Here is a 27,318-nt window from a genome sequence, read left to right on the forward strand (position 1 = left end):
AAGATGGCCCCATGCAGATGTGTGGTGTCCAATCTGCTCAGCCATACGTGAGGTGGCTCGGGGGAAGAGACGTGACAAGCAGCTGTGGACCCCCACAGAAAGTGATGGAATGGAACCTAATCAATACCTCTGAGGCTTCTTGGTGTTCCTTTCTTCATACATCCTCCTCTCTGCTCAGAAGCCACCGCAGCACCAGGTAAATTTTGAGTCTGCACGTCCTTTAACCACTTGAGTACGTATCTCCCCAGTAATATAGTACATGGTGTCAGCCTTCTCTGAATTTTATAGGAATGAAATCATTCTGTGTCTAACTCTGCTCAGTGCCCTGCTTTGACATCGCCTCTCGGTTGATGTGTGACGTTGAGATCATTGACTTTCGCTGCTCCGTTGTGTTCCAGGGCATACGTGTAGCACAATGAATCGATCCGTTCTACCGTGGATGGCTTCTTTTCGTACGGTGTTAGATTTATCGTGGTGATATTTTATTTAGGAATCTTGCATTCATTTCAAGGGTGAGATTGATATGTAATTCCTTCCTTATATTAGTCTCGTCTGGTTTTGTTATCAAGGTTATGATCTCATAGAATGAATTATTGGGTGTTCCTTTTTTTCTTCTCTTTGAAAGAGTTTTTTTTTAAAAGGTTGGGATTATTTACACTTTGAATGTTTTGTGGGGCTCACCTCTGAAACCTTCTAGATCTGTCGTTTTCTTCGTGGGAAGAATGTGAAATACTCATTCTGTTTTCTCTAGTGGTTAAAGGACCACAGAGATTTCTTTTTTTAAGAGTAGATTTTGATTATTTAGAACTTTTTTCTAAAACATCATCATTTCTCCCAATATTTCAAATATATTGGCTAATTTTTTTTTCTTCACTTGATTTCTGAGCCACGTTCCTTTGCTGCGGTTCATTTTCCTCCCTCTGTCCCCGTATCTCTCCTAGAAGATGAGAGTAGCCCCTGCTTTCTGCCTCACTCCCCCTCCGGTCTGTTCTCCATGTTGATAGTTTCAATTCTCTATTTAATAGGGATAAACACTGTCTTCACGGTCTGTTTGCCAGACCCCCTTCCAGAGCTGGCCGGTGTCTGCCTCCCCAGCTTCCCTCCACGTCCCTCACAGTCTCTGCTCCAGCTAACAACAGCACGGCCCCTTCATCTCCATGCCTGATCTTCCTCTTGTTACGAGGAATTTTGGAGTCATCTAGCCCAGTCTCCCCTGTCTAACCCTGTGCTGAGTAAGACCTGGAGGTGTGAAGGGACTGTGTGGCCAAGAGCCACACAGTTTCTCGTGCAGGTGGGCTGGACCCCCAGGTCCCCAACTGCAGATCTGACCCCTTTCTAACCTGGAGCAGCTATCATGAATTTTAACAGGTGTGCACTGTCTCTAACTTTGTCTAGTTTATGAATGTGAGTTTCCACATATCCGGTTCCATTAGTAAAACTAATCCCATGTTTATTCAGGACTTTAAGTGACATTTTCATGTCAAACAAATATGGAATGGCATGATGATGTTTTAAGCACTTAAAACATGAGTTATTCTGTATATCATTAAGAAATTTAAATTATGCCTTAAGCAGAAAAGGAACGCAGTAAACCTTTATCACGCCCAATATCCCACTTGGACCAAACGCTCTCATTTGCGTTCCTCTTTATTTTTTTTAACCCAAAATAGTGTGTTCGTTCTAATTTCTTCTGCCAATTGTTGGTTCCGGTATGATTTTGTTACCACTGAATTGCAGAGGTCGATGTTAGCATCTTACTTTTACAAAAGCATCCCCTTTTGTTTTCGAGACTTTAACATTTTTTTGCTAAACCTCAGGGTTTTTTTTTCCCCCCCTGTCATTTATGCACATGGAGCAAAGACGCATGGCTCTAAATCACCGTCTTCCTATCATCTTGCTGGTTTAAGAATTCCGAAAGGCAGAAGCATCCTAACAGCGAAGTTGGCAGCTCTGCCGACGCGTTCGCACCGAAGGCTTCCTGTCCCCAGCTTAGAAAAACAAACCGGCTCACAATGAATATAAATGTTTTTCAGAAAATGTGCAAACAGCACATTTCTTTTTTTTCTTCTCTTGGAAGTCTGCGTTTTGAAAGCCTGCATGATTTCAGCCACGCAGACGAGCTGTTTCCTGAAAGAAAGCAAGCTGCAAGGGTGAGAAAGACCTTGAATAAACAGGAATATGTCCCTGATGGGTTTCTGGACTGTGTCAGGTTGGGTGGTGTCTCATTGCCAAATCCGGAAGAGCTGGAAACTTAACTTCTCTCTTCTCTTCTCTTCCTTCCTTTCTCTCCTTTTCTCTTTTCTTTTCTTTCTACTGAGTCAATACACATTCACGCATGAGGGATGTACACGGATGCATCTGGGACTCAGCCCTGGTCTCTGAGGTTAGCAACAAAGACACCCCCCCTCCCTCCAATCAGTCAGTTGTCAGGTGATGGTGTTCTCTGCAGACTTACGAGGTGCTCGTTCTCAGGGTCCGGTGGGGGGGCCCGGGCTGTGTCTCGCTGGGAGCAGGAGGCGTTGGAACCACCAGGGTGGAGTGCTCGGGTCTGGCCTGGCTGGAGTCCGAGGGCTGTGGAGGCAGAGAGGCACTTGGGGCCGAGGAACAAAGGGTCACATCGCTGCTGTAGGTAGAAGCAGACAACTCAGAGCCCTGCAGATCCCAGCCGGGTCCCTAGTGAGTGTAGACATTTTGCAGCCTCCAAGGCAAATGGCAGGCTCCGACTTGTCAATTTAGAAAATCAGGGGAAAAAAAGTGATTCTTTAAGGAACCTTGACCTACACTGACCTATTTAAAACTGTAATTTGTACCTCACCCCCAACTCTTCCAAATCTCTTTTCCCTGTATGACATAAAATACAAGTCACTATTTACTGCGTTCCTTTTCTGCTTCCCTCGTTAGACTATAAACTCCTTGGGAAAAGTGATTCTTGTCTGTTTCTTTGACTGCTGAATTCCGTGTCAAAAATAGCCTTGGTGCATAGTAGGGGCTTAATTAACATCTGTTAACGGAGTGACTAGATGACTCCGTGAACCCCAAGGATTACTTGGACACACTGCACTTTGGGGATTCCCCCTCCACCACTTTGGTAAAATAAAATGCGTATTTGTGCTTGATGCAAAAGGCAAAGATGGCCTTTTTTTCCTGCCAGAGAGGTCACCGTGTGAGTGGTGGGGTGGGGAGCTTACGGGATAGTAGGGTCCGAGATAACCGTCTGTCTGCTTTTGTCCCTCACTGAAAGAGCCCTGTTTATTTTTTCCCCCTGTGGTATTTTACGGTAGCCTTACTTCCGTTGTAGCCTTATTTTGCTAACTGAACCTGTTTCCAATGGGTCAGCTTACTTCAAGGTCTTGAAAAATGGACTCAAATAAAAACTTTCGCGGGAGAGGCGGGCTCTGGGGAGAAGGGTATGTTGAGTATATTGGCAGAGGGAGGCTTGCTTTCCTCTCCCCATTCAGAGAAAGAGTCGAGTTTTAAAATAACCCCTCGTGACGTGCCAGCATGGTATGTGGCCAGAGCATTTCGATCTTTCTATGGTGGGGAGAATATTCGGGCACTAGACACGCAGAGCTCTGGGAGGCGGGGAGGGGCACCCTGGGTCGGTTTTTCTAGGAAAGAAAAATGAATCGTTGACTGTCTGCTGAGCACTGAACAAGCTTGGGAGATGCAGAGGAGTACTAGGACTGCGTTTTTACGTTATCTCTTTTCAGGGAGCGGGGAGGTGAAATCTGTTCCAGCATAATCTTCTTACTGATTGCTCTTGGCCCTGCGTGACAGTACTGATTAAAGATGTGCGTGTGAGTGCGTGTGTGTGCGTGTGCGTGTGTGCACGTGTGGAGAAGGGAAGGGGAGAGGAGGAGAGAAGAGAGAAAATTCGGAAGAGAATATGCGTTTCGTGGAAGACGGAGGAACAGTGTGCGACGAAGGACATTTATTACATTCAAATTCCAGCTTGCTTAAGAGTCTTCATGTGCCTTAGTCAAGGCGAGACCTTCTCTGTGTCACAGCTCGTTCCGTATGTGTGAACAGGCCACCCCCCAGTGCTAGGACGGATCCAGGAGGGGCTGCTGCTCATATTTCTTTCGAAAAAGTGACTCAAGAGTAAAGCTGAAGTTGAGAGCTACATGGTATTTTGGCGGAGGTGTACTCAGAGACATCTAATCAAGCGTTAGGCCTTTCAGCCCGACAATATCAGAACATGTGAATTAGTCGGTGCCCCGTAGAGAAGGCAGAACTTCAATCCTTAACATTCATTTTTAAAAACTCAAAAAGGAAATAAAAAAAAAATAAAAAAACAAATTTCCTTTCAGCCCACCCTTCCAACCCTGCTAAAGGAAACAAACATATTTTACATCTAATCAGGAAGTTGGGGGAACACTTAAGACTTTAAAAAGTCTTGGAGTGATGACATCCTACTCGAAAAACCAAAATGATTTGGAAGGCTTCTATTTTAAGCTTCGTTTCGGGCTCAGGAAACAACATGCAAATCGTGCTGTTTGGAATGAAAACGGGCTCGGTGTGCTGAGTTTAAGTAGTATCGGTTAATGGGCTCAGGAAACAAAATGCAAATAATCGTGCTGTTTGGAAAGAAAATGGGCTCGGTGTGCTGAGTTTAAGTAGTATCGGTTAATGTGATTTTCCCTCTTGGGCCTTGGAAGGTACCAACTGTAAAGTCCTGTGTGCCACCCAGGTAAGAAGGAACAACCCCTCTGAGACCCCCCCAGAGAAGATCTTCCTCTCAGACTGTTCCCAGGGCTGGGGGTCCTGCCCGCTCCACCTGGGAGAGGCACTTCCAGAATCACTGAATGTTGTCACGTAAAGAGACTTTTCACCTGTGGGAGTGGTCGTCACCTCCCATCCAAGACCATTTCCATCACAGTGGCTCAGGGCTTCGCCTTCCAAGGGGTCAGCTTTTGTCCCAGCCTATGAGGGTCTGCGGGAAGCTCATTTCTTCCATCTAGCATCTTAACGCCCGTGCGTTGCCCACGTCATTGCCGATTTGAGGGGGTCTCTTGGATTCCTGGTGGTTGACATGGGGACATCTGAAATGAGGGGACTGTCGTTGGGCATAACCACCGTCAAGCTGGAGACAGGCTCGTCTCGGCCTGGTGAAGGGCCCGGGTCTCAGTCCTGGTTCCGCTCAGGGTTCATGACCGTGACCATGACGCAGGCGGAGAGCACGCTGCTCGGATCTGGGGTGACGCAAGGTGAGGAGAGAGATGGGACAGGTGTGGAGTCGGAATCCCACCAGGCGGGGCAGGGGGCCGGACCCAAAGGCAGAGCGGGATGGGGAATGGTGCAGTTGGCCCTCAGTCCAGGGCGCAGAGACGAGGCTTCACGGGGGCCTGTCGCAGGAGGACTTAGTGGCCTCCCACGTGTACGTCCTCCCGCCAGAGTGAAAACCTCCGTTGGGTGGGGAGGCGGGTGGATGCACAGCTAGCTGCAGCCCCATCTCAGAGTCATGGTCCCTGGAGGGGCCGTCCGCGTTCCTCCGGCCCCATCCCTGGTGGCTGACACCTGTGCACGGTGGCTGGGGGTGACGCGTTTTGTGCCCTGGGGAGATCGTATACTTCTTGGCTTGGCGTCCCACGCACCTTCCCTTCAGCTCCTGTTACATCAGGGCCCTGACTTCTCTCATCCATCCTGTGAGGAGCCACAGGCCCCGAGCCTCCCTGATGGGAGCCTCTCCAGTTGCCGTCCAGGTGAGAACGTCCATGCACGTTCTTTGCCGCCGGCACTGGCATGGTGCTCACTTTCTGAAGCCACACGTGAACTTGGCCATCGTGTCTCCAGGAGAGCCCAGTGCTAAGTCAGCTTTGCACCGAGGGAGGCAAACTTGCCGTCAGCAGCTGGGAGTCTGTGTGTCCCCAGTGAAATGACTCGATCTCCTTCGTCTAGGTTTCTGCACAGGCGAAGTGAGCCTGATGGCTCCTGCCTCACAGAGGACTTCCGGGTCCCAGATGGGGCAGTTTCCACAATTCCTGGCACACGGTTGATGCTCAGTGAACTTGAGTGTTCGCTTCTCGTCCAGCCTTCTTTTCAGAGGGCCGCTGTCGGCTCTGTTGTGCCTGACTCTTGGAGGTGCTGCAGGGGACGGCTTGGCATCACATGGTCACTCGGGTTCCTCGAAATTCCGTAGCTCTGCTGTTCACTCTGTTCGGACTCCCGAATTCAACTTAGAATGTGTGTGTTTACCAGGGGCGGGGGCGGGCGGAGGGTGTGGCAGAGGATGACTGGGAAGGACACCTCACACCTCACCTGGGGAGCAGCGGACCACTTCGGACTAGTGCGGCATCTGTGAACTTGCTAGTCTTTCACAGACCCCTGTTACCTTGTGAGAGAGTGAGCTCCCCGTCACGACTGGTATTCAAGTAGAGGCTGCAGGGCATCTGGTAGGATTGCCGAGGTAGATGGGCTCCCCAGCAGGAAGGAGACATCACAGAGAAAACCTCCATGAACATGGTGGTGTCTGAACACGGTGTCAAGGGTGGCTCAGCCGCCTAACAGAAATTTGACAGGCGGTTTTCCTGTTTTCCCCACTTCGGATCCGAGGAACCTGGCCTTAAGCAAGCCGTCCCGGGGAGGGCAACGGAGACCTGGGGCTGCAGGGCTCTGGGCAGACAGACACCTGTTGCTCACTTGGTGCTGAAGCCCTCGTGTCAATGAACTTCAGCAAGGAAACCTCGAGGTTCTTTGGATAACCATGCGGTTTTCTGCTCTGTGTGCCTTGGCAGAGCTGTCACGGACTTCCTCCTCTTTTTGAAGGACAGTTTTCAGGTGGATGTTTTCGCTTTAACCAAAGTTCCTGCTGCACTCTGGGGCTGTGACGGCATTGGGGCAGCAGAGCTATTTGAGGGGTACAGTTGCCCCCACCCCCAGTTTCTGTTTGCAGAGAGCACTTTCTTTGCAGGAACACCCCTGCCCTCTTAACTCTGCTTCTCACTCCTTCCTTCTCAAGCAGGGGGTGCGAGGTCCTCGCTGGAGGCACAGTCGTCCAGGGTTCCGATCAGTGGGGGTTCCGATCATGTCCTTTATCTCTTTCCTTCTGGGGCCAGTCAAGGCAGTGGTCCGAGTAAGTACTCGGCATGTACCAGCTTCCTGTGGATGTGTCCCCCCAGGATGGGGGTGACGGTGACCAGCCCATTAGGACATCATGTCCAAGCCATAGTCTCCAGTGGATGATGCTGGGGTGCTTTTTCTTGAACCTGACTCTTTCTGCAAAATCTGTGTTTATTTAACCTTGGATTTAAAAAAAAAAAAACATACATGCAAAGCAGTATAGAGGAAAAAAGTCTCAAAGGAAATACATCAAGACAGTTCAAGTGGTTATTATAGGTCGAAGGGAGTATGAGTGACTTATTTTCCTTGTGCTCATCCGTATCTTCCGAACTTTCTACGGTGAACGTGCATTTCTGTAGTAGTGTGGAAAAAAGTTTATCACCCCCTTCACCAAACAAACAAACAAAAATAGAAAAGAAGAAAGGAGGAAGGAAGGAAAGGGAGAAAGAAAGACTATCCCAGACAGTGGATTTGCAACGACAAAATCTAAGCAAGTTCACGGCCCTGTGGCCAGGCCGCTGGGAAGTCGTGGGGAGTGGGTGGCAGGTGTCAGGGAAAAAATGCCGTGTGTGCCAGGTCGAGGTGGACCAGGCGACATCCTGGTCTAACTGTGCCTCAGCGCAGGTACCTGGTGTGTCACACCTTGGCCTTGGCCGAGAGAGGGCCCTTGCCTTTTCCTGCCTCAGCCTCGGCGGGCGGTTCTCATGGGTTCGCCCTGCTCAGGGATCACCTGTCAAAGCTTTACTGGAGCCTGGTTTGTAACCGAGCGATCTTGCCTTTCAGACCTCAGCGGAGAAGGCCACCGGGGCCTATTTCCTCCCCGAGTTTGCACTGTCCCCCCAGGGGAGTTTTCTGGAAGATACCACGGGGGAGCAGTTTCTCACCTACCGCTACGACGACCAGGTAAGAACCTCGTAACAGAGCCTCCCTCCGGCTTTGCTGTTTGCCAGCGTGCCAGAAATATTTTTCCAACACCCAGGTCAGACCCCAAAATGCGTGCGGTTCTCGTCCTGGTTGGGACATCGACCTGAGCGTCACTGTGCCTCGCCTTCCTCAGGACTATATGACAAATCCATTCATTTTAACCATCACCGCATTTATCATTCAGTTCTGGAAGTATCCCAAAGCGCTGTTTTCTGATTAAGCATTCCTTTCTTAGCTTTTACGTCATTTCTTTCACCAGCAACAGAGTTGGTTTTTTTTTTTTCTTTTCCAAGCTTACTTTCCAGAAAGAAGCAAAGTGGGCATGTTTGTGTGTGTGTGTGTGTGTGAGTGTGTGTGTGTGTGCATGAACATACGTTTAAATCACTTCGTGATGACTAACTACAGAACAAGGCTGCACTTGGCCGAGACACAGACCCCGGGCACCCGGGACCCCCGATTCCTTTCCATTCTCTATTCACGTTGATGCCCGAACCGCGTTAAAGTCTCATGACTTTGAAATCACTCACGGCTCGTTCGAAACGGAGCGTGTCCACTTTGCCAAACGCAGAGGTTTCCAGCAGATAGAGCCTGGATTCACGGAGTGGGAACGCCAACAGGGGTGGGATTTAGGGTGACGAGGGGCTTTGATGGGTCTGGCAGACCTGGGTACCTACAAGGCCAAGTGCAATGAGGAATGAAGCTAGAACATCTTCTCAGAGCCCGTGATGGTGGAGGGTGATGGCCCAGGGACCGAGGTCCGCCGTGCTGTCCTTATGTGGCTAAGGCCTGCGTGTTCTGGCTTTACTCAGCGGAGGGCTAGTTAGGGGGTGAATGCTGTCACTCAGAAGGAGCAGCTCTGAGAAGGTCAGTCTGCCAATATGGGGAAACGGAAGATGTGACACGTGGGAGTGGGACCCAGCTCTGGGCTGGCTGGAGCTAGGCCAAGTGCCAGGAATTATATGAGGACAAGGAGTAAAGCCTCAGGCAGCATAGCAGCCTGATGAAGGCTGGAGAATGGGGCACGGAGGGCCGGTGGAGGCATCTGTTGCCTGGTCCTCAGTGTCCCAGCTCCGGGCGGAGACACCCCATTAATTTTGATCCTCCAGGCTGTCGCTGAGTGATCTGTGTTTGGTACACTGAGCTTGGGAGTCGGTGGGGAGAGAAGCAGGCTGTGGGCCTGTGGCAGCGGTGAGATGAGATCAATTTTTTTTTATCGAAAATTTCAATATTCAATCATTTTTTTTTCAAGTTATTTGAAATAATTGGTTATCATGGGAGCTGGGGTGGGGAGGGACATCATTCCACCTTTGCTTTGTGGGGCCCAGTGAAGGCTTTGGACAGGCATTCAGGCCTGGTCGTGGGACCTAGACCATTAGTAAGTCAGTTTGAGCCCTTCCCCCGATGGAGTTTTGGAGGGCCTGTAATTAATGGCTCCTTTTAACCGAGAAACCCACGATCCAACAGGTTTTCCTATGAGGACTTCAGGGAAACTAATTGGGAAGGCAGTAAGGATAAAAGAGGATGTCTGGAAAAATCACAAGGTGTGTACGTTCTAATTAAAGAGCAGAGAATGCCTTCTCTAGGTGCCACAGATAGGTTATGTTTCATATAATAACAATATAATAACAAATATAAAGGCTGGAAAAAGGAGGCGAAAAAATAAGCCCCTTAGTCTTTTCAAAAGGCCTTAAAAGCGTGTGGCACACTGCGGACGCTTTGTCCTGGCACGTGGCGTTCCAGACGGCGTATGAAAACACTCTGCGTCGTCCCCACCGCGTGTTTCTTTGAAGGAAAAGGAATGAAGTCGAAATTCAACACACCAACAACGGCACCCAGCCCGCTCCACCAGAGGCAGCGGAAGCGGGCCCTCGCGCCAACCACACCGGGGCCCGAGCCTCCATTTCCTTACCCCCGATGCCGACGGTGCAGCCCGCATTGTTCTGTCGGGAGGTTCTCAGGCACCGGGGAGGTGCTGGAAGGGACCCGCTGTGACCCACCTGGAAAAACACCCTCATCTCGCAGCAGAGGAGAAAACGTCACAGCCGTATAAGGACGTAGGCGCTGGAGTCGATGCTTTGGGTTCACATCCTAGTTCTGACATTCTACGTGCTGCGTGAGCTTAGACATATCACTCCGCTTCTCTGTGCCTCAGTTTCCCCATCTGTGCAATGGAGATGTGGACGATCTCTACCCCATGAAAATGCCTTAAGGATTAAAGGAGATATGGTGTACATTTCACATGTCTCCCTGCATGGGGCCTGGTGCATCTAAGCGTTGAATCTAGCGACTGCTATTACTAATAATATCTTTGCCAAGATGCAGCTCCGAGAATCTCAAATACCCTCACGCTGAAGCATATTCCCCGTGTACATCATGGGGCTTCACACAATATTTTAAGTTACTTTTTTACTGAGGTATAACGTACGTACAGCAGAGTACGCACACATCTGAAGTATAGAACTTGCTGAATTATGAAATCTTTTCATGCCTGCGTAGCCACCACCCAGATCAAGACATCGAGCATTTCCGGCCCCCCAGGAAAGCCCCTGGTGCCCCTTTGCAGTCCACACCCCCGACCCGAGGCAGAACCCTCATTCTCACTTCTATTGCTGTTACAGATTGGTTCTTCATTTTTATTTTTGCTTTTAGAGAGACGGAATCGTACGGCACATACTCACCGGTGTGTGGCTTCTTTCACACGTCGTCATGTCTGAGATTCGAGCAGGTTGTTGAATCCAATCTAATTTAGGGTTTAATGTCTGCCGGTTGTATTCTCTGGAACAAATTGTCTCACGCTGGAATAGACGGCAGCGTATTGGGTGGCATGCGGCGTGGCTTCTGCACAGAAATTCCCAGATGGTCCCCTATAAGGTTTTCAGGGCGGTCCCTCCAAAGAGCCCACAGCAAGGCAGCGGGGGGCTGTTTGCCAGCACAGCCTTTGTCCCCCAGGAGCTGTGGGCGTTCCATGGCCAGAAATAGGTGCAGGTCCACGTAGATGCCACCCAGGCCTCTGTGTCTCTGCTGTCACGTGGTTCACGTACCTACCCATGGAGTTTGCAGACATGTGCCAGTGGCATTGTCCTATTGTCACAGTGGCCTGAAGCCAGAGAGAGAAAGTTCTTTCACTATTGAGGCCGCAGTCCAGTCACCTCACTGAAGTCACTGGGTGCCCTAGAATTTTCCTATGTGTAAAATACTCATCCGATAAGTAACGGCTGGTGTGTTGACGTTTGCTCTCTCCGGCACTCCTCGGAGAACTTCTTCAAGTATTTCGTCCTGGCGAATTTTCATGAAAACCTCTAGGCCACTCTTCCAATGTCTCCTGGATTAAGTGTCTGGAAAACTAATAACCCAGAGGCCAGTAAAGCAGAGCCGTGATGTAGGCTGTGTTTAATGAGTCGCGTAAACGGCACACTGTGGATCGTGCAGGGGGCCGAAGCAGCTTCTCGTGAGGGGAGGCAGGGTCCTGAAGCCAGCTGGGCGTGACCGTGGCGCTGTGCAGACAGCGCGCGTGAGGTGGCCTCGTCTCGCGTGTGCCACTCGTTAGCTTGTCATTTGAACAACGTAGTCCACGTCTTTGACCTCAGATTCTTCATCTGTTTTGAAAAACAAAAGCGACTGGGTTTATTTCATGATCCGACCTTTCCACTCTATAAAAGAGCCGCTTTTTCGAAACCACCAGTGGAACATTCTGCATGGCACAGTGTTAATGGGATCATTCTGATGACCGAGGTTGCCAGCAGCGCGGTAAACTATTGCTTAGAGAATCATAGAATTTTACAGCTGGTGGAGACTTTGGCTCCAATGCTTCATTTTACAAATCAAGAACACAGAGGCACTGAATGTACAAATGACGGACTCGGGGACACCCAGACGGTTATGTGAAAAGACCGATGGTTACCTACCTTTCAAACTTCAGGCTTCCTCGCTCTGAGCTCGATGCAGCTCAGAAGAATCGCTCAGAAGAACCCCCTAGCAAGTGATCTCTTTTCCCAAACGTCCCGATTCCGCTGTCCTGGTCAGCAGGGTTTTGGAGACCTTAGTCGACCAAAGGGAGTGATTTACTCTTCACGGGCTGCTTCATCAGCTCATGCTTAACCCGTCCGGAACGTGGAATTAGCTATGCCAATGGCACTTAGAAGCATAATCATCATCACCATAGGAATGACTTCCCCTCCCCGCAAAGTCTGGATGAAGCTTGGTAGCTGAAATTAAATGTCGCCGGCTTCCTTTCGGGGCGCGTGCCCTTGGAATGGCAGCCTTCTGCCGTTCGGTTGCACCGGTCGTGCGAGGTAGTTAAAACGTGTTCGTTTGGGATGACTCACCGAAGTGCTTGTGGTCGAAAGCCTTGTTAGCCAGCCAGGCTCTGGGGTAGATTCGTTTGTCATGCCTCATGGCGGTTTTGCAGATCTGCCCCATGCAGAACCTGTTCGGAGATCAACAGCTGAATGTTGGTTGATTCCAGGCAGCAGACTCTTGAATTCTGCTGTTTGTTCTTTCTCCTGTCACCGCCGAAGGCACCGCCGAGAGCTGCTTGGTCACCCTCTGCCTCGGACTCTCCCTGGGAGGGAGAGGGTGGCCAGTCCTTCCATCTTCGCCTTCAGCTCACAGAAGCTTTAAGTGTGGGGCCTCGTAAGTTATTCTGGGGACCGATTTAAAAGTCTGTTCCAGGCTTAGTGTTTCTCAGTTGGAAGTCATTAGAAAAACAAGTTAGAAAACTCTTTGTTTTTCACACCTATTCCTTTATTTTTGTGTGTGTTACTTTTTACTGTTTCTTAGGCATAGGGATGTGTAGAAGGTGTTTCTTCCCAGACTTGGTGGATTGGCTGTGACATGCTCCCTCCTCATTGGCAGCCACAGTGGGGCAAAGTGGGTTCAGCACACTTAGAAATTAGGGCCTGTGCACATTTTTCTGTTGTCCGTGGATGGCCTTTATGTGTATACATGTTGGTGTAATGTTTATCTTGCCATTTTTAGGCTATGAGTCACCAAAAGGCAGAAAAAAGATGTTAATTTGGATTCCAGGCTTATGGGACAAGGCTAGATATTCAGTTAGTGGTGGGTTCCGACTTGCCTAAATTTAGCCTAGGATACCTTCTTGTGTACGTGCAGCTGTTGAGAAGAGAACCATCTTGATTCATGTCCCAGGGGTCTTTGACCCCAGGTGAGGAGCCCCTGAGTAATTTAGCATTCGTTTTGTGTCTCTTACATGGATTCAAGAACTTTCTTCCCACACGAAAAATGCTGTTACCTATACTCTGATCTACCATTGCTTTCATGTTTTTTTTCCTACTCGTTTTAGCTCTTAAAATCTGACGTCTAGTGTCTCTTCTCCCCACACCCTCCTCCCCTTAGACAGGCATCTCTTTTAAGCATTCCAGTTACTTTTCTGTAGTCAAATGCAGATTCTGGTATGTGATTTGTCAAGCGCCGTGTTTGTAAAATTCCGTGTTTGTAAAAATCCCAAGGCGTTGTGACATCATCCACAGAGTCATAGCTGACTGTTCCCTGTCCCTCCTTGGGTGCCACCGCCTGCCTGTCGGTGTGATTCCTCGTTTTCAAATACCTCTCTCTAATTTGTATGTGCTTCGCGATCTTCTCCACCAGGGAGGCAGAGGGCTAGATGTGTGGCCCTGACCAGCATCTGGCATGGTGGCATGTTGGAGTTGGAAGGACAGTTAGAGATTCTGTTTTTTCAGGTGAGGAACTCGAGCCTGGAGAGGGACAGTGTCTTGCCCAAGATCACACAGCCAGGCTGCAGCCAAGTCAAAGGCCAGTTCTTTGCCCTCCAGCCCAGCTAAGATGTTTTTATACCCCTACTCTGCGGGAAGGAAAAGCATGACAGAAATGTTTGAATGAATTTTTCATACTAGTGTAGTAACAATCAGATATTAATCAGGAAGTCTGTGTGTAGTCTCATTTCTAAACTTCTTTTCAATGTCTTTTTCCTTAGACTGTTATGATAAAACCGATTTTCCTTTTCCTTGTTTCACTACTGATTTACACAGTCTTTCTAAGGAGAAGAAATCTGTTCGCCGTGAGTACGTCTCTCTCAAAGTGGCTTCTTCCGAACTTTTTATGAATGTCTTGGCTGGGAGCTTCATTGCGGTTAAATTATTGGCAGTTCTCAGAAACATCACTCGATATTTCCAAGGTATTTATGTAATAGTTTTGAACTTGGGAAGTCTATGCCAAGTTCTGAAATTTCTAATAAAGGAAGGTGGACAGAGCCCTCGGATCGATAGGGTACTCATTGTCTTGACCGGTCAGAATGAGCCACTCATATGGTCGCCACACAGGAGACTCTCCGTGTTGTTTCTGGCCTGTGTGTATGATGTTTTTAAGCAGCAAGCCATCTGAGTTTGAACAGTTCATTCCTTTGTTAGTGAGTAATCTTGGTCAGATGTCCCTAAATATTCCAGAGATTTTGTGATCTAATGAGAAAGCGAGTCCATGGTCTGTTAGGAGATGGGAACACGTTAACCGGGGTAACTTGTAGTCTGTCCCTCCATCAGGCCCCCAGCAAGCACACCAGCGTCCCTCATGCGATGGCGGCACGCTGTCCCGATGGACTCTGGCACACGCGAACTCTGAATTTCATGAGCGTTTAGCTTTCTGCAGAATCGGTTATTTCTCCAGTAGGGAAGAACCAGGTCTGTGAATGGAGATGCAGTACCCAGCTTTTGAGCTGTGCAGGCATCTACTCACTGGAATGCTATTTTCTTGGACTCATTTTTGGGGCGCTGTGTGTGTGTTTTTCTTTAAACCACTTTCACCAGATGGGTCGAATGGTGGCTGCAGGGTGGGAAAGTTCAAGACAGCCCCTCACCAAGGTCAGGGATGGAAGAGACAGGTCTCGTCCTGACACAGACTTTGTTGCCTGTTGCCCAGACGTCCCTTCTGTCCGAGATCTGGCCAGTCCTGCTCAGAGAGGCTCAAAGTCTTCTGTGGCTCTGAGACTAGGTCTCTTGGGGCAGTCTACTCTGTCATCCTCCATGCCTGGATGAAAAGAAGCCAGTGGGCTCACCTCTCTCCCCAGCTACTACTGTGCATGCGTGTGTTCTAGATGAATGCCTGGCCTGAATTCTGTTTTGGTCTGTCCTCTTCAGGCATGGCACAGGGAGTGGGTGTTATTAGTGCCTGCTCTGTTGGGACAGGAGACTGGACTTGCAAGCTGGGGAGTGATGGCAGGTGAACACTGAGTGAAAGCATCTTCTTTCTTTCTCTGTCAAGGAGGAAAAATCAGAGATCGAGAGAGCTGCAAAGACAAAGGCCAGTTGCTTCGCTGGCCAGGTCCGAGGGCCGTGTCGGGCAGCATGAGCCTCGCTGGTTCTCTCCCAGCTGGAATTCGAAGGGCTCGACGTAGAGGCCATAGTGGAATTTGTCCCCGGTCAGGAGGGATCTTAGGCGTGATGTTTCGATGGGCTCGTTTGGAGTTTGGAAGCTTATCCTAATGTCGGGCCAGTTCTAGCCTACATCACAGAAGCACATAGTTTGAAAAGAGGTTCCTGGTGGCCCACGGCTCTGTGAGGCCCTGGTCACTCTGTGGACACCTCTGTTTGCTCATGCTCAGGACTTAATCACTCCGGACCGTATTTTCTTGGGTCTGGACTTTGGGGAACTGAGGCGTTCTCGAAGGTTCTTCCAGAAATGGGAAAATGGCTCTGCCGTGTGGGTGCGTGGGGCCAGGTGGAGAAGTACCTCGAAAGTGTCTACTGTGTTATTCTCTCTATTTAGTCACCTTTTATAATATTCTTAACGAGTCGTACGGAAACACCTGTAGGGCGGCCAACTGTCTCCATTTTCTTGGGACTGAGCTAGTCCCGGGCAAACGGTGACGGCTCCCCACCCAACTGCTCAGCCTTGCTTTTCTGTACACTCTGGGGCTGGAGCTACCACATGAGATCAGCAGCCCTGCGGTGGCTACTGTGCTTGGCAGGACATCCTGAGGTTAAATAGGGGACAAGCGTGTGGCTGTTAGGGTGACCCACTTGGACCTTCTGTCAGCATTGCCTTCCAGCGAATTTCAAGGCCTGGTTTGAATCACGAAGCCTTCGCGTGCCCTTTCACGTGGCTCTTTACGGCTGCAGACGGTCCCAGTTGGCTTGAAACACCCCCCCTTTGCTTCTTTGACCCCCTTCCTCCCCCACCCCGCCATTTCCGTCCAAGCCCTGTTCATCCTTCAACTCGATTTTTGTTTCCGCAGGGAAGTCTCCTGATACCGGCCTCACCTCCTCACCCGTGTGAGATGAGGTGTGCTTGCTGGCTTCCTTTCTTATTTATTAATTTTTTTAGCACCCTGGGGTTTTTTTTTCTTCCAGCACTTTCTGCCTCCTGAGCAGACCGTAACCTTCCTTCGTGGGTGGCGGGGAAGAGAGCGAGGAGGGAGGAGGTGGGTGCGGTGAGTGAGCTCGGTCGCTTTGAATTTCTAGCGCGGGTCTGGGTCACTCCTTTATTCAAACGGCAGACCCAGTGGGGATGTTGCATCGTGAACTGTTTCGAGAAAACACGATCCAGAATCTGAGGTCTGGAGCACTTTCTGTCAAGCCTCGCGTCCCCAGGGTCAGCGGCGATGGCTCCAGGCGGTGACTCATGGCTTTTAATTCTGCCTCTTCCCAGGAGCCGTTCCGGTTACATTCTTCATTCTGCACGTGCACAAAGGCACAATTGCTTTGGACAGGTTTTCGCTTCCAAAAGTTAAAAACGCGTGGCTGGTTACACGAGTGCACGTGAGCTCTGCAGAAGTGAACGCACACCACACAACGTGCACCTCCCTTCCCAGGCCTGGGTTCGACTGAGTACTTTCTCCGTCAAGTCTTCCTCCTCCCCCTGGTTCTCACTAAGCCCCTTTCCTCTGCTCCCAGCATGGTGATCATTTCCTCCTCTGACTCGTCCCCTAGGCTCTGAGCCCCTTAGGGAGAAGGGACTCTTTTCATCACGGGTGCCTCAGACCTTACTCCTTGGCCTGGCACGCAGTTAACGCACCATGAATATTGCTCGTTGAAGGTCACGTCCCTTGTCAGAGACCTTCAGGGGGATCACGTGTGTTTCCTCCTCTGAAATAGCCTAACTCCCGGCCAGCATTCAGGTCCCCACCTCGCTTGTGTCCCGGTTACCTGTCTTCCCCAGCCTCATTTGTGTGTGTGCGCCCTGTGCGCTGGCCACACTGGACTTTAGGCCTCTCCGACCTTTGCCCGTGCCAGGCGCTCGACCTGCCGGGCTCGTCACTGAGCATCTGTGTTTTCTGCGCCACCCAGCTCAGGAAGCCAGCTCAGGGAAGCCTCAGCCTCAGGGGAGCCTCAGCCTCGGGCGGTTTCTCCCAGCTCTTCGGAGAGCGTCCTCACTCGTGGCCCAAGGCTCCATCCGAGTCTGTAATTCTTCACGTGGGTGTCCTCCCTCTCCTGCTGGAGTGAGCGTCCTAGAGCGAGCCCGTGTGATTTCTCCGCGTTCCCCCTGGACACAGAGTGGGTGGACAATTACTTCCAGGAGGGACCGGACTGGAAGTCGTTCTGATGATAGCTTTATTCCTGAGAACCCCAAGGAAGAACATAAATTCTTCCGAAGTGTTAGCTGTCCTTTGTCATAACACGGCGTATCCTGGTTTCTTTTTCGTGTATATTTGTGCATATTCGTTTCTGTTTTCCACTCTCTACCTGCCGCTGTGATTACGATCTCCTTTCGTGTAAACACCGTGAGTCCAAAGGCTTGGTTGGAGGATCAGCTTGTTCTCTGTTTTTGGACACCGGCTGCTCTGCTATTAATTCTCCCCTCTTTCCGCGTGGCGGGCCGCCAACGAGGACAGTACTCCGGGTCTCTTCGGATGACTCCTTCTCTTAATCCCTTTCTCGGGGATTCAAGGTGACAGGTTTTTAATTCTGCAGGGTTGAACATAGTTGAGCACGTTTTCCTTTCTCATTAGGAAAAGTCAAGATTTTTGGCTCAAAATTTTGCCTTCATATTAGGTTTCTGCTACTTTAAAATGCGTATGTGTTGAACAGAGCTCTCGATGTGTTAAGTACATGCATTAGATACAATGATATTCTATTTAAACACCTCAGCCTGAACACGCTGTTTTCACGAAGTGTCCCAGTGCCTTGAGCCGAGGTGTTTTGTGTTTGACTTCTGCGCTCAGCAGCAGTGGGTGTCAGGAGCAGGGATTTGTCCAATCTTTCCCTCAGCAGCTACCGATCGCATCTCTGCGGCATGCCAGGCGAGGAGCTGCGTGTGGGGCGATGCGAAATAGCATCGTAGCCAGAGTAACTCCTGCCATCCCCGTCTCGAAAACTAGGGAAGAGGAGGTTTTTCTTTTTCTAGAAAGACTAGGATTATAGCTGCCCTTTGTTAAGGAAAGTGGAAAATGAATATTTTATTGTCAATTGCCGATTTTTAAGGTGTGAAGATGGCATTGTGATTATGTTTAAAAGGAGTACCTTTTATAGATGCACGTGAAAATATTTACTGATGGAATGACATAATGTTTTGTGTTTGCTTTAAAATAATGAGGGTGAGTAGTAGAGGGGTCTAGGGTTGGCCTAGGGTTGCTGCTGGTTAGATTGAGTGAGGGGTATTTGGGGCTCATTATACTCTTCTGTCTACCTTTATGTATATTTGAAAATTTCCATAATAAAAAATAGACAAGTAACAATTACAAAACAACAACAAAACAAAAGCCACCACTCCTGTGATGCAGATAGTATCATTCCATATTATCAATAAGGAAATAACAGCTTGACCTCACCACACCCAGGTCTGTCTCAATGGGAACCATGCTCACCTTTCTGCTGTCCTAGACCACACACCTAAAATTAAATAATGTAATTAAAAAAGTCACATTCACAAGAAGAAAACTAATTAGCAGAAAAACATTTTATAGTTAGATGTGTTTTCTGTAGATAGTTCTTAGATATTTGTCCCCGACCTCTTTGTCACACTAAAATGTGATATACGGAAGTTTTCGAGTTAGTCCAAAATTATATGTACGATAAGATAAAGTTTAGTTTGTTAGTATGCTGTAGCATTCCATAGTATTTAGTTTTATAGCGTTCCATGCTTTGCAAAAGCATTCCGTGATGGTTCGCACACTCTGACATCAGAACCCGTTCGAGAAGCATTGAATAAGAGGTGGGTGGCAAAGGTGTTTCAGATTCCAGCATTTACAAAAGTTAGAATGTGTCAGTGGGCATTGTGGTCTGAACAGCTACGTTAAGCACTAAACTATTTTAAAGACAACGTCTGCCCGGCAGTTGGCGGTGAAGTCGTGTTACCATCAGCGTATTTTACAGGTTCAATCTGTCCTGCGTTCTAACGTGAAGCAACTTCGTTTCCTGCGTCATTACAGGGTGGTGCTGTTTAAACATAAGCCGTGTCCCAGATTCAACTCATTCAAGACGTGGATTTATAGTGCCATGAACTTGGTGTAAACCTTTAGCTAAAATGCTTCAAAAGTACTTTTTTTTCCCTTTAGGGTTAAGCCTTAAAATAGTCCACTCCTAGTTTTTAAGTTAAAAAGTACATTAAACTTGCCCAATAGTATTTAGTAGAATAGAACAAGAAGCCTAAGAAATAAATGCAAAACAAACAAACAAACAAAACATTTTGTTCTTTTCTCTCTGCAGACAATGAGTACAGGAAATCTTTTTTTCTGTACTGCTTAATTTGCCGTTGTTATATTTTAATTTTTTAATGTTATTATTCACTTAGAAGCGGCATATATACTCTTTAAGGTGGCGATGCCGACCCCACCTGGGATTGGGAGTTTAGCAGAGCCGCCAGAGGTTGACCAGGAGTTGCGTTTTGTCTGCCGTGTGCGAGCTGGTTGTGGCCATACTCATCTCTCTGTGAGGTCTGGCTCTTGTCACCCGGCACAGAAAATCGTACGGCAAACAACCAGAGGTCATCAGAGCAGCAGTGCCATGAGACACTTGACCTGCCTTAAAGTCCATAAGCATTTAGTGGAGGCGGACCCCACAGTCATGCTGTCCCGTAGGCACGCACCTACGATTCAGACTCCGAGATCCCTTAGGGATTGGGTGCCTAAGGTGACTTTGCTAAGGGTCTCTGAGAGAACCCATCACCCTCCCCCCCCTACACACCCATTCAACTCCTGTTCCTTTGTAATCCAATTCTAAATTCTAGATAGATGAACCTTACTCAGACCTCAGAGAGCCAAGCCGTGTACTCAGAAATGAGGGAAGAGATCAGAAAGAAGGGAAGAAGAAATTACGTAAATGCTGTTAGACACCTTTGATTTACTAAATGCTTTCGTGGGACAAAAATTCAGAAATACTCCTAAATACATAGGTTGATGGTACGTTGTATTACATTCTGATTTCAAAAAAAAAAAAAAAAAAAAAGCAGGGAGCAGCGTCTTAGGATTTAGAAAATACAGAAAGAGGAAAGGATTGGAGAATGGATACCCAAGAATCAATGCTTGTTTAACGGCGCCCACCTTTTTCTTTGTCTGGTGGTGAATTTCCTCCTTGTTTTTCTTTGAAGAATTTCTATTTTTTACCTTTCTATTCTTATCTTTCTGTTTTTTTTTTTTTTTTTTTTTTTTTTTTTTTAAACTTTGTTTTTCTGGGGAAACCTTTTCTTCCTTTATTTTTCAGAGCCAATAAGTCTACGGGATTCAGCCGTGGGAGACGCTCGTGTTCAGGTGTCCCATTTCACCCAGGCCAACCCCACACACCTACATTTGGGTGGAATCAGTTCTGCAGGGTGAACATGAATACCCATCTAGCAAAACAGACACTAGCCCGTAAAGAGTTGGTTTGAAACCATAATTTGCTTTACTTGTTAAAGTTGCTCAAGTTAAATCACTTAACGGAATGAATATTTTTGTGATTCAAAAAGGTATAGAAAATTGAGGTCAGATAGTTTGGCTTGGGCAGAGAACCCGCCTAGAAATGCTCCTTGACAATAACATTCAAACCTGAGAATTTGCACGGTAGTTTGAGAGATATTGCACTAAAATAAAACCCACTCCCCTTGGGTGATCGATCAACGTGAAAACAGTCATCAACACAAATACGAAAGGGGACAGGGACATCACTTGTCTATAAGGGATGAGCCGCAGGATGCTTAGATGAATTTTTCAGATTATTTCCAAAATGGAAAGTCTGCATTAAAAAAAATGGACCAGGAGTAAATACTATACTTGTGTGGATTTCAATTTGGAAAAAAAAAAAAAAAAGATCACTCAGGACTATGGTTTTTGCTTTAATCTCCAAGGGACAGAACTGTCACAGAGCAGGTAACTTAGGAGGTGGTGTCTGACCTGCAGGTCCTAAATTTTTTCTTCGAGAGGTGGATACCATCTAAAAACTGAAATGAAACATCCGGTGAAATGAAAAAAGACGTGGAACATCATGGAAGGTACTGATGCACTTGTGAGTGCTGATTGCCCAGAGGCGATGTTCGTCGATAAGGCCAGGTGCCCCGGTCACCTAGAACGTTGCCCTATCAATGGGTTTTTGTTCCCGGTGGGAGCTCCGGGAATGAAGCATGAAGGGTTGCATCTGAAATGACCTCTGACACCTGGGATGGTGAACTGAGAGGGGCTGGGGCTGAAGGGCCCTCCTCAGTGGTCCCGGGTCACTGTGTGGCAATGGGGAGCCAGGGAGGGAAGGGACTCGGAAGCTGCTGTAGAGACTGGGGTCACGGAAAGCACAGTCTCACAGCAAGGCGAGAACCAGCCTCAAGGACTTGCAAGCTCAGCGGTCCGAGCGTTTATAATCACAGCAAACTGACCCATGGCTTTTAGGTGATGGGGTTTTCCGGAAATGATGCTGGGCACGACGAAAGTGTTAGGTTATTTTCCAGGTCCCTTGTTTAAGCGCACGCCTCCCATTCAGAAAGCGTTAAACTAAAAACGATACACTGACGGACGGGGCACCTGTCATTACCTGCAGAAGAACTCATTCCCCTGCTGGCATCAGACAATGAGTCGTCACTGTGCTTTTTAATCCATCTGATAGATGCTTCCTTTGTCAGATCAGGGCATACGTGGATAAAACTGGGATCGAAAGGAACAGGTTGAGGTCAGTGTTATTCCTTAAAAATACATTTCCCAGAAAATTGTTTTGTTTGAATAATAATGGGTGATAGCTTTGGTATTTATTAATGAGTGTGAATTACAAGAAATATTCTAGAAGTATATTAGAAACTGTAAAAATATTAACATTCGGCTCTGTTTTAACCAGTTGATTATATTCTATAATACAATGATTTTCATTCCGTTGACATTTCATGGAATTTACTGAATTTTCCTCATTTGTGCTAGGTTATCTTTCTACTTCTTATACAGGGTCAGGTTTTCATCAGAACATCGCGCGTGCCTGTTTGTCTTTCTCTGTGTTAGGAGGGAATGTTTCTTTACAAACTGTTCTTTATAAAATGTTTCTTTAGAAACAGCTGAGGATATGGCATCACTGAATGTGATTCCTGTCGGGCTGCGGGAGCACAGATACTGGATGTTGTCGTAAATGACATTTGGCTCATTAGAATCTGCCAAAACGGGCCGGGTAAATCATGGCCCTCGGAAAACACGCAATACTGCATTGTCTTGGGAAACTGTACGTTTAAGGAATTCTTTAGCTGACGTTTATTACGACTTGCCACTCATTTCCATTTTCTGCGTTTCATGAAATGTACCTCTGGGTGTAACCGTTAGAGTCAAGTGGGAAGCAGCGTGAAATGTCTTCTTAGACTCCCCTGAACAAAAAATGAGCCGAATCTTTCATTCGGTCAAGCCAGCTGAGCTATTCTCCACCAACTCTCAGGGACAGCCCGTTTCCAGCCCGCTCACTGCCCAGCACGGGAGACAAATGGACAAAAAGAATCCTCATTCTGACGCTGTGAGAGAGGTGTCTGTAGAGAGGAAAGATGTGGAGAGGGAGGCTCTCTCCTTGGCCTGAGGGATTTATTGAGGCACTGAGGTCTTCAAATTAGATCCCGACCTTGGTGGGGAGAGACGGTGAGTCACAGTTCATAAGTGTGATTGGAATTCCGGGGCCGGTGCTGAGTGCCTGGTGCTTTTGACATTTTTGTGGGCTTCCCACATTATATGGGTGGAATGTCATGTCATTTTGACTCACCAGAGAAAGCGTGTGGGTCTAGAGAGGTGGAAAACAGCTTCGGTCTGCAATAGGCTGCATGTTAGTGCAAATCTTTCAGATGGTTGCACCGTGCTTGGTAACCTTTGTCTGATGGAGGCTGTTGCATCGTCTGGAGAAAATGATGTTGATTAAGTTTCTAGGGGGATGACTTTATTTTAAAATCTTCTCTAGTCTGTTGACAGCACTCATACTTCATAAAGCACAATCCTGAGTTTCACATGCATAAACACGTATTAATTTTGACATCTATTTTGAACGCTTGAGGTAATTTATTTGGCTTAGTGCCTCGTAAAAGCAGGAAAGAGGCTTGGAGAACCACAGAAGGGCTGGGGGACCCCATTCTGCCGGATAGACATCTGGGACGGTGTACGAGGAGTAGACGTTGCAGGCGGACATTTAATTAAAGGTTGGCATTCAGACTAGAGGAATGTGAGGTGAGCCTCTCAGTATAAGGGAATGGTGAGTCTCTGAAACAAAAATCGTTATTTTTTTTTTTGGTTGTGTAGTAATGCTTTACAGCTTGAAACAGTTTATAAAATGTAGACTCATAATGACATTAAGTCCAGATAGTAATTTTTATGGCAACGATTTATGATGCATCTGCGTAGGTAGAAGTCCTCAACGTATTTTTTGCAGTTTGTAAAAAAATGTATAGTAATATAAACTGTCTAGCACATAGAAAGAGAAAACCTTCTAAAAGAGCAGTATGATATGAATACCAAAACATCCAAGAAACATAGAGAAGGAAAATATACTGCAGGCTCATGAACCAAATGCTAAAATCCTAAATAAAATATTAATAAGTGGAGTCCACCATTTTAGGTTAAAACGTAAAAGACAGATGTGCGTTACTAGTATATCACACTGTGCCCTAAAATATAACAGACGGCTTTATTATAGTGGTGTGAGGAGATTAGATGAGAATTTTAAGAGAATGATGACAATATTGAAAGTGTAATAATTGATGTTTATAACAATAATAGGTTTAATAAGAAGGTATTTCTTTAACTCAAATAATAATACCTAAAGGGACAAACTTGGAATAATAATAAGAAAATAATGAAAATAATAACATATAATAATCATGTTTTATTATATATCATTATATTATATGTCATATAAATGTATAACATAATGTTATGTAATAACATAATAAAATAACAAAAACAATATGTAACAACAGTATCTTATGTTATATGTAATATAATATTGTCATAGAATAAGAAATTAATCATATCCTAAGGGGCATACTTTCTTTATGTTGAAAGTTTATTAATCTCACACAGTTAATTCTAATCATTCTAGAAAAGCAGAGCATTGCCGTATAGAGAAAGGTTGCACCACATCCTTAATATTTGCCCGACACCAAAAGTCTTCACATTCTTCCGATTCTGCGATTTTCTCCCTCCTTGCCCCGTGTGGCGTGGAGCCCGGTCCACCTCATCAGGTGCGATGAGCAAGGCCTCTCCTGTGCTGCTCTCACGGGCGCTCCCGTGAACGTCTGCCAGCGTCCGTTTTTCCAGGCGGTGGTTCGTCAGCAGGACGTCGGGGCTTCCTAGAGGAGCCATTCTCGAAATGTCGAAGGCCGTGTTTGTTTATCGTCGGAGGTTACTTGCGTTAATACGGGCTACAAAAAGGTGCGCAGGGTGACACTTGGTTTATGCCCCTGGGCAGTGTGTGTGTGTGTTGGATGAACGCGGTTTCCATGGCAACCTGCAGTGGTGGAAGGAGGGCGGGCTTTGGAGCCAGACATATTGAGGATGTGCCGCCGAGTGCTTTACCAAGCGACTTTCACATTTGCCTCCTTTAATCTTCGTGACAACCCTCACGTCAGGTACGAGTGTTTTCAGCTGCAGGAATGTGATGCCATGCCCGCAGCTGCTTCAACAGATAAGGCTCCTGCAGTAGCTCGGTGACACCACCACAGACGCAGGGTCCCTTCTGGTCTCCGCACTCAGTCTGTGGGCCGTTCCTCGCGTGGCTGCAGGGTGGCTGTTGCAGCCTCAGACACCCCGTCGAGGTCCAAGGAGGCAAGGAGGAGAGAGGGCTGGAGGCACCTATGTCTCCTTAATCAGAAAAGCAACATTTGCCCAGGACACCCAGAGCAGGTGCACTTCTTACGTGTCATCGACCAGAACTGGGTCACGTGGCCACCCAGATGCCAGGAAGGCTGGGGAGGTGGAAACGAGATTGTCATGTTGAATTAGGACGCACCACCTGGCATTCTGCTAACGAAAAAGAAAGACGGTGTGGATATCGGGGGCCAACTATTAGTGTCTGGCACAAATCCCATATTTATTCTTCCCATGGAAAAGTCTGGATCGAGATAGGCTAAACACTTGGACCCAAACCACCAGCTCTAGGGGAACAGTCTGTCAACCGATGTCACTTTTAAGCCCGTGCTCCTGACTACTATGCAATAAACCAGCGTCATTTTATGAAGGACTTTGGGTACCGTGAATGATATTTATAGGGACAGTAACACGATGAAGCTAGCCTTAGGTGAAAACAGGACACTGCAGGTTTGAAGTAGTTTCTTTTTTTCCCCCACAAAGTGAAATAAAGCAGGAAATGTCCTTACTTACCATGCCAGTGGAGTAAAGAATTTCTGATAACGTGAAGGCACAGCTGGTCAGAGATTTTCTGGGGAACCTTTCTCATCATTTAGCTCTGTTTGTACACCCCGGAAATGCCCGAAGCTCACAGAAGGGACAGACAGGCCAGAGAGGGTTTCAAAGGATGCTGCTCGGGTAATGTGGTCCAGGTGTAATTTGGGAGTTTAATGATCTGAGGGGGTGTTGGGCTGCCTTCTTGCTGCAGGCCCCTGACACTGGGCAGCCAGGTTGTACCCGCCGTGAGGTTTCCTGCTGCCCTGATCCCCGCCTCGAACCCTGTCCTGGTTGCTTTCCTCTGCTGCTCGTCTCTCCCTCCCTCTCCCCTCGCTTGGCCAGTGTCGAAACAGCATTTCATGATTTGGCATCTCGAGGCAGGAGTGGTGTCCCTGCTTTGCACTTCCCGCCCTGGCAGGAAAAATGGCTCCAGCAAGTTTTTCCATTCCGCATTCATTAGACCTGTCAGGTACGCAGCCAGGCCTGTCCACACGTGGACGAGAAGGGCTGGCCGCTGGGCCCCTCGGCGTTTCAGAGCAGTGGCGGAGGGTGCTCTGCAAGGCTGGCTTTCACGTTTTTTCCCTGGGAGGATGAGGAGAGTCCTCGTTTCTTTTCAGATGTCACCGCATCCAAGCCTTGGCTGGAACGGCTCTTAGGGGCGTTTTGTTTATTTGTTGTCTACTTTGGCCCGCCATTCTGATCCAGTGTTAATTAAGGCAAACTCATGTCTCCTGAACATCCATCATTCTCAGTGAGAAAGAGACGAGAGGCCTAGTTTCGCTCGGCTGTTCGAGGATGGAGATGTGGTCCTGTCATAGAGCATGGCGGGCCCAGACTCCCTGGCCCCAGAGAGGCAGCTGTCAGCAGGTGTCTGCCCGATGTCATCCGGAGTCTTCGCGGGTGTGGACGGGTGACTCTGTACGACATCCCCCTATGTCAGCCCCCTTAAAAGATTTCTCTGTTCCCTTTCTCTGCTCTCTTCCTCTCCCGTGTCTGGGACGACAAAAGCGCACGAATTCTCCGTCATTCTGGAGGGGTTGGCGCGTGAAGGTGTGATGGTCGTTTATCCAGTGCCTGCGATAAGGGATGTGTGGGCACAGGAGAACCGTGCTCTCAGGGGACTGTGCTCTCGGTGGGACAGAAGAAATGACCCGGGGATTGAAATGGATCGCCGATGCAAGATCTGTTACGTCTTCGTCATCAGCAACGCGGGCGGCATGCCGAGATTGCTCCCGCTCCGTACGGGCGCAAGCTGTTGGGGATACACACAGGTGCAAAACACAGCGGATGCTTTCGACTTCACGTCGTTGGTAAATAATTAATGGCCGGGGGTGGTTCATGATGACATGAGATAAGCGAATGATCTCTATGTGCTGCACAACGTCCAGAGATGAGTGGTCCGGGCCGTCGACCTTGAAAGAGGATGGAGGGAAGCATTTTGGGGTGGGGAGTGCTGTGTTGGGTTTTCCTGGCAGCAGACTCGGAGAGGAGTTCAGCATGCGGTATGTTTATTTGGGAGTCCCTTCAAGATCGATACCCGTGGAAGGGAGGGATGGAAATGAGACGGGCAGAGGGCGAAGTCGGGCTGTCAGTGCAGACCCAGACGTGGC

The 27,318-nt window shown here is 48.1% G+C and overlaps 1 protein-coding gene across 1 annotated transcript in view; it reads left to right on the top strand.

The window, feature by feature from the left end:
• ADAMTSL3 (ADAMTS like 3) overlaps positions 1 to 27,318 on the top strand; it is a 173,645-nt gene that overhangs the window by 18,650 nt on the left and 127,677 nt on the right. The window contains exon 2 of the mRNA XM_015593473.2: positions 7,843 to 7,962. Coding sequence (XP_015448959.1) covers positions 7,843 to 7,962 — 120 coding nt within the window. The remainder of the gene's footprint in view (positions 1 to 7,842; positions 7,963 to 27,318) is intronic.

The sequence above is a fragment of the Pteropus alecto genome, unplaced genomic scaffold (genome assembly GCF_000325575.1).
Source record: "Pteropus alecto unplaced genomic scaffold, ASM32557v1 scaffold60, whole genome shotgun sequence".
NCBI classification, from domain to species: Eukaryota; Metazoa; Chordata; class Mammalia; order Chiroptera; family Pteropodidae; genus Pteropus; species Pteropus alecto.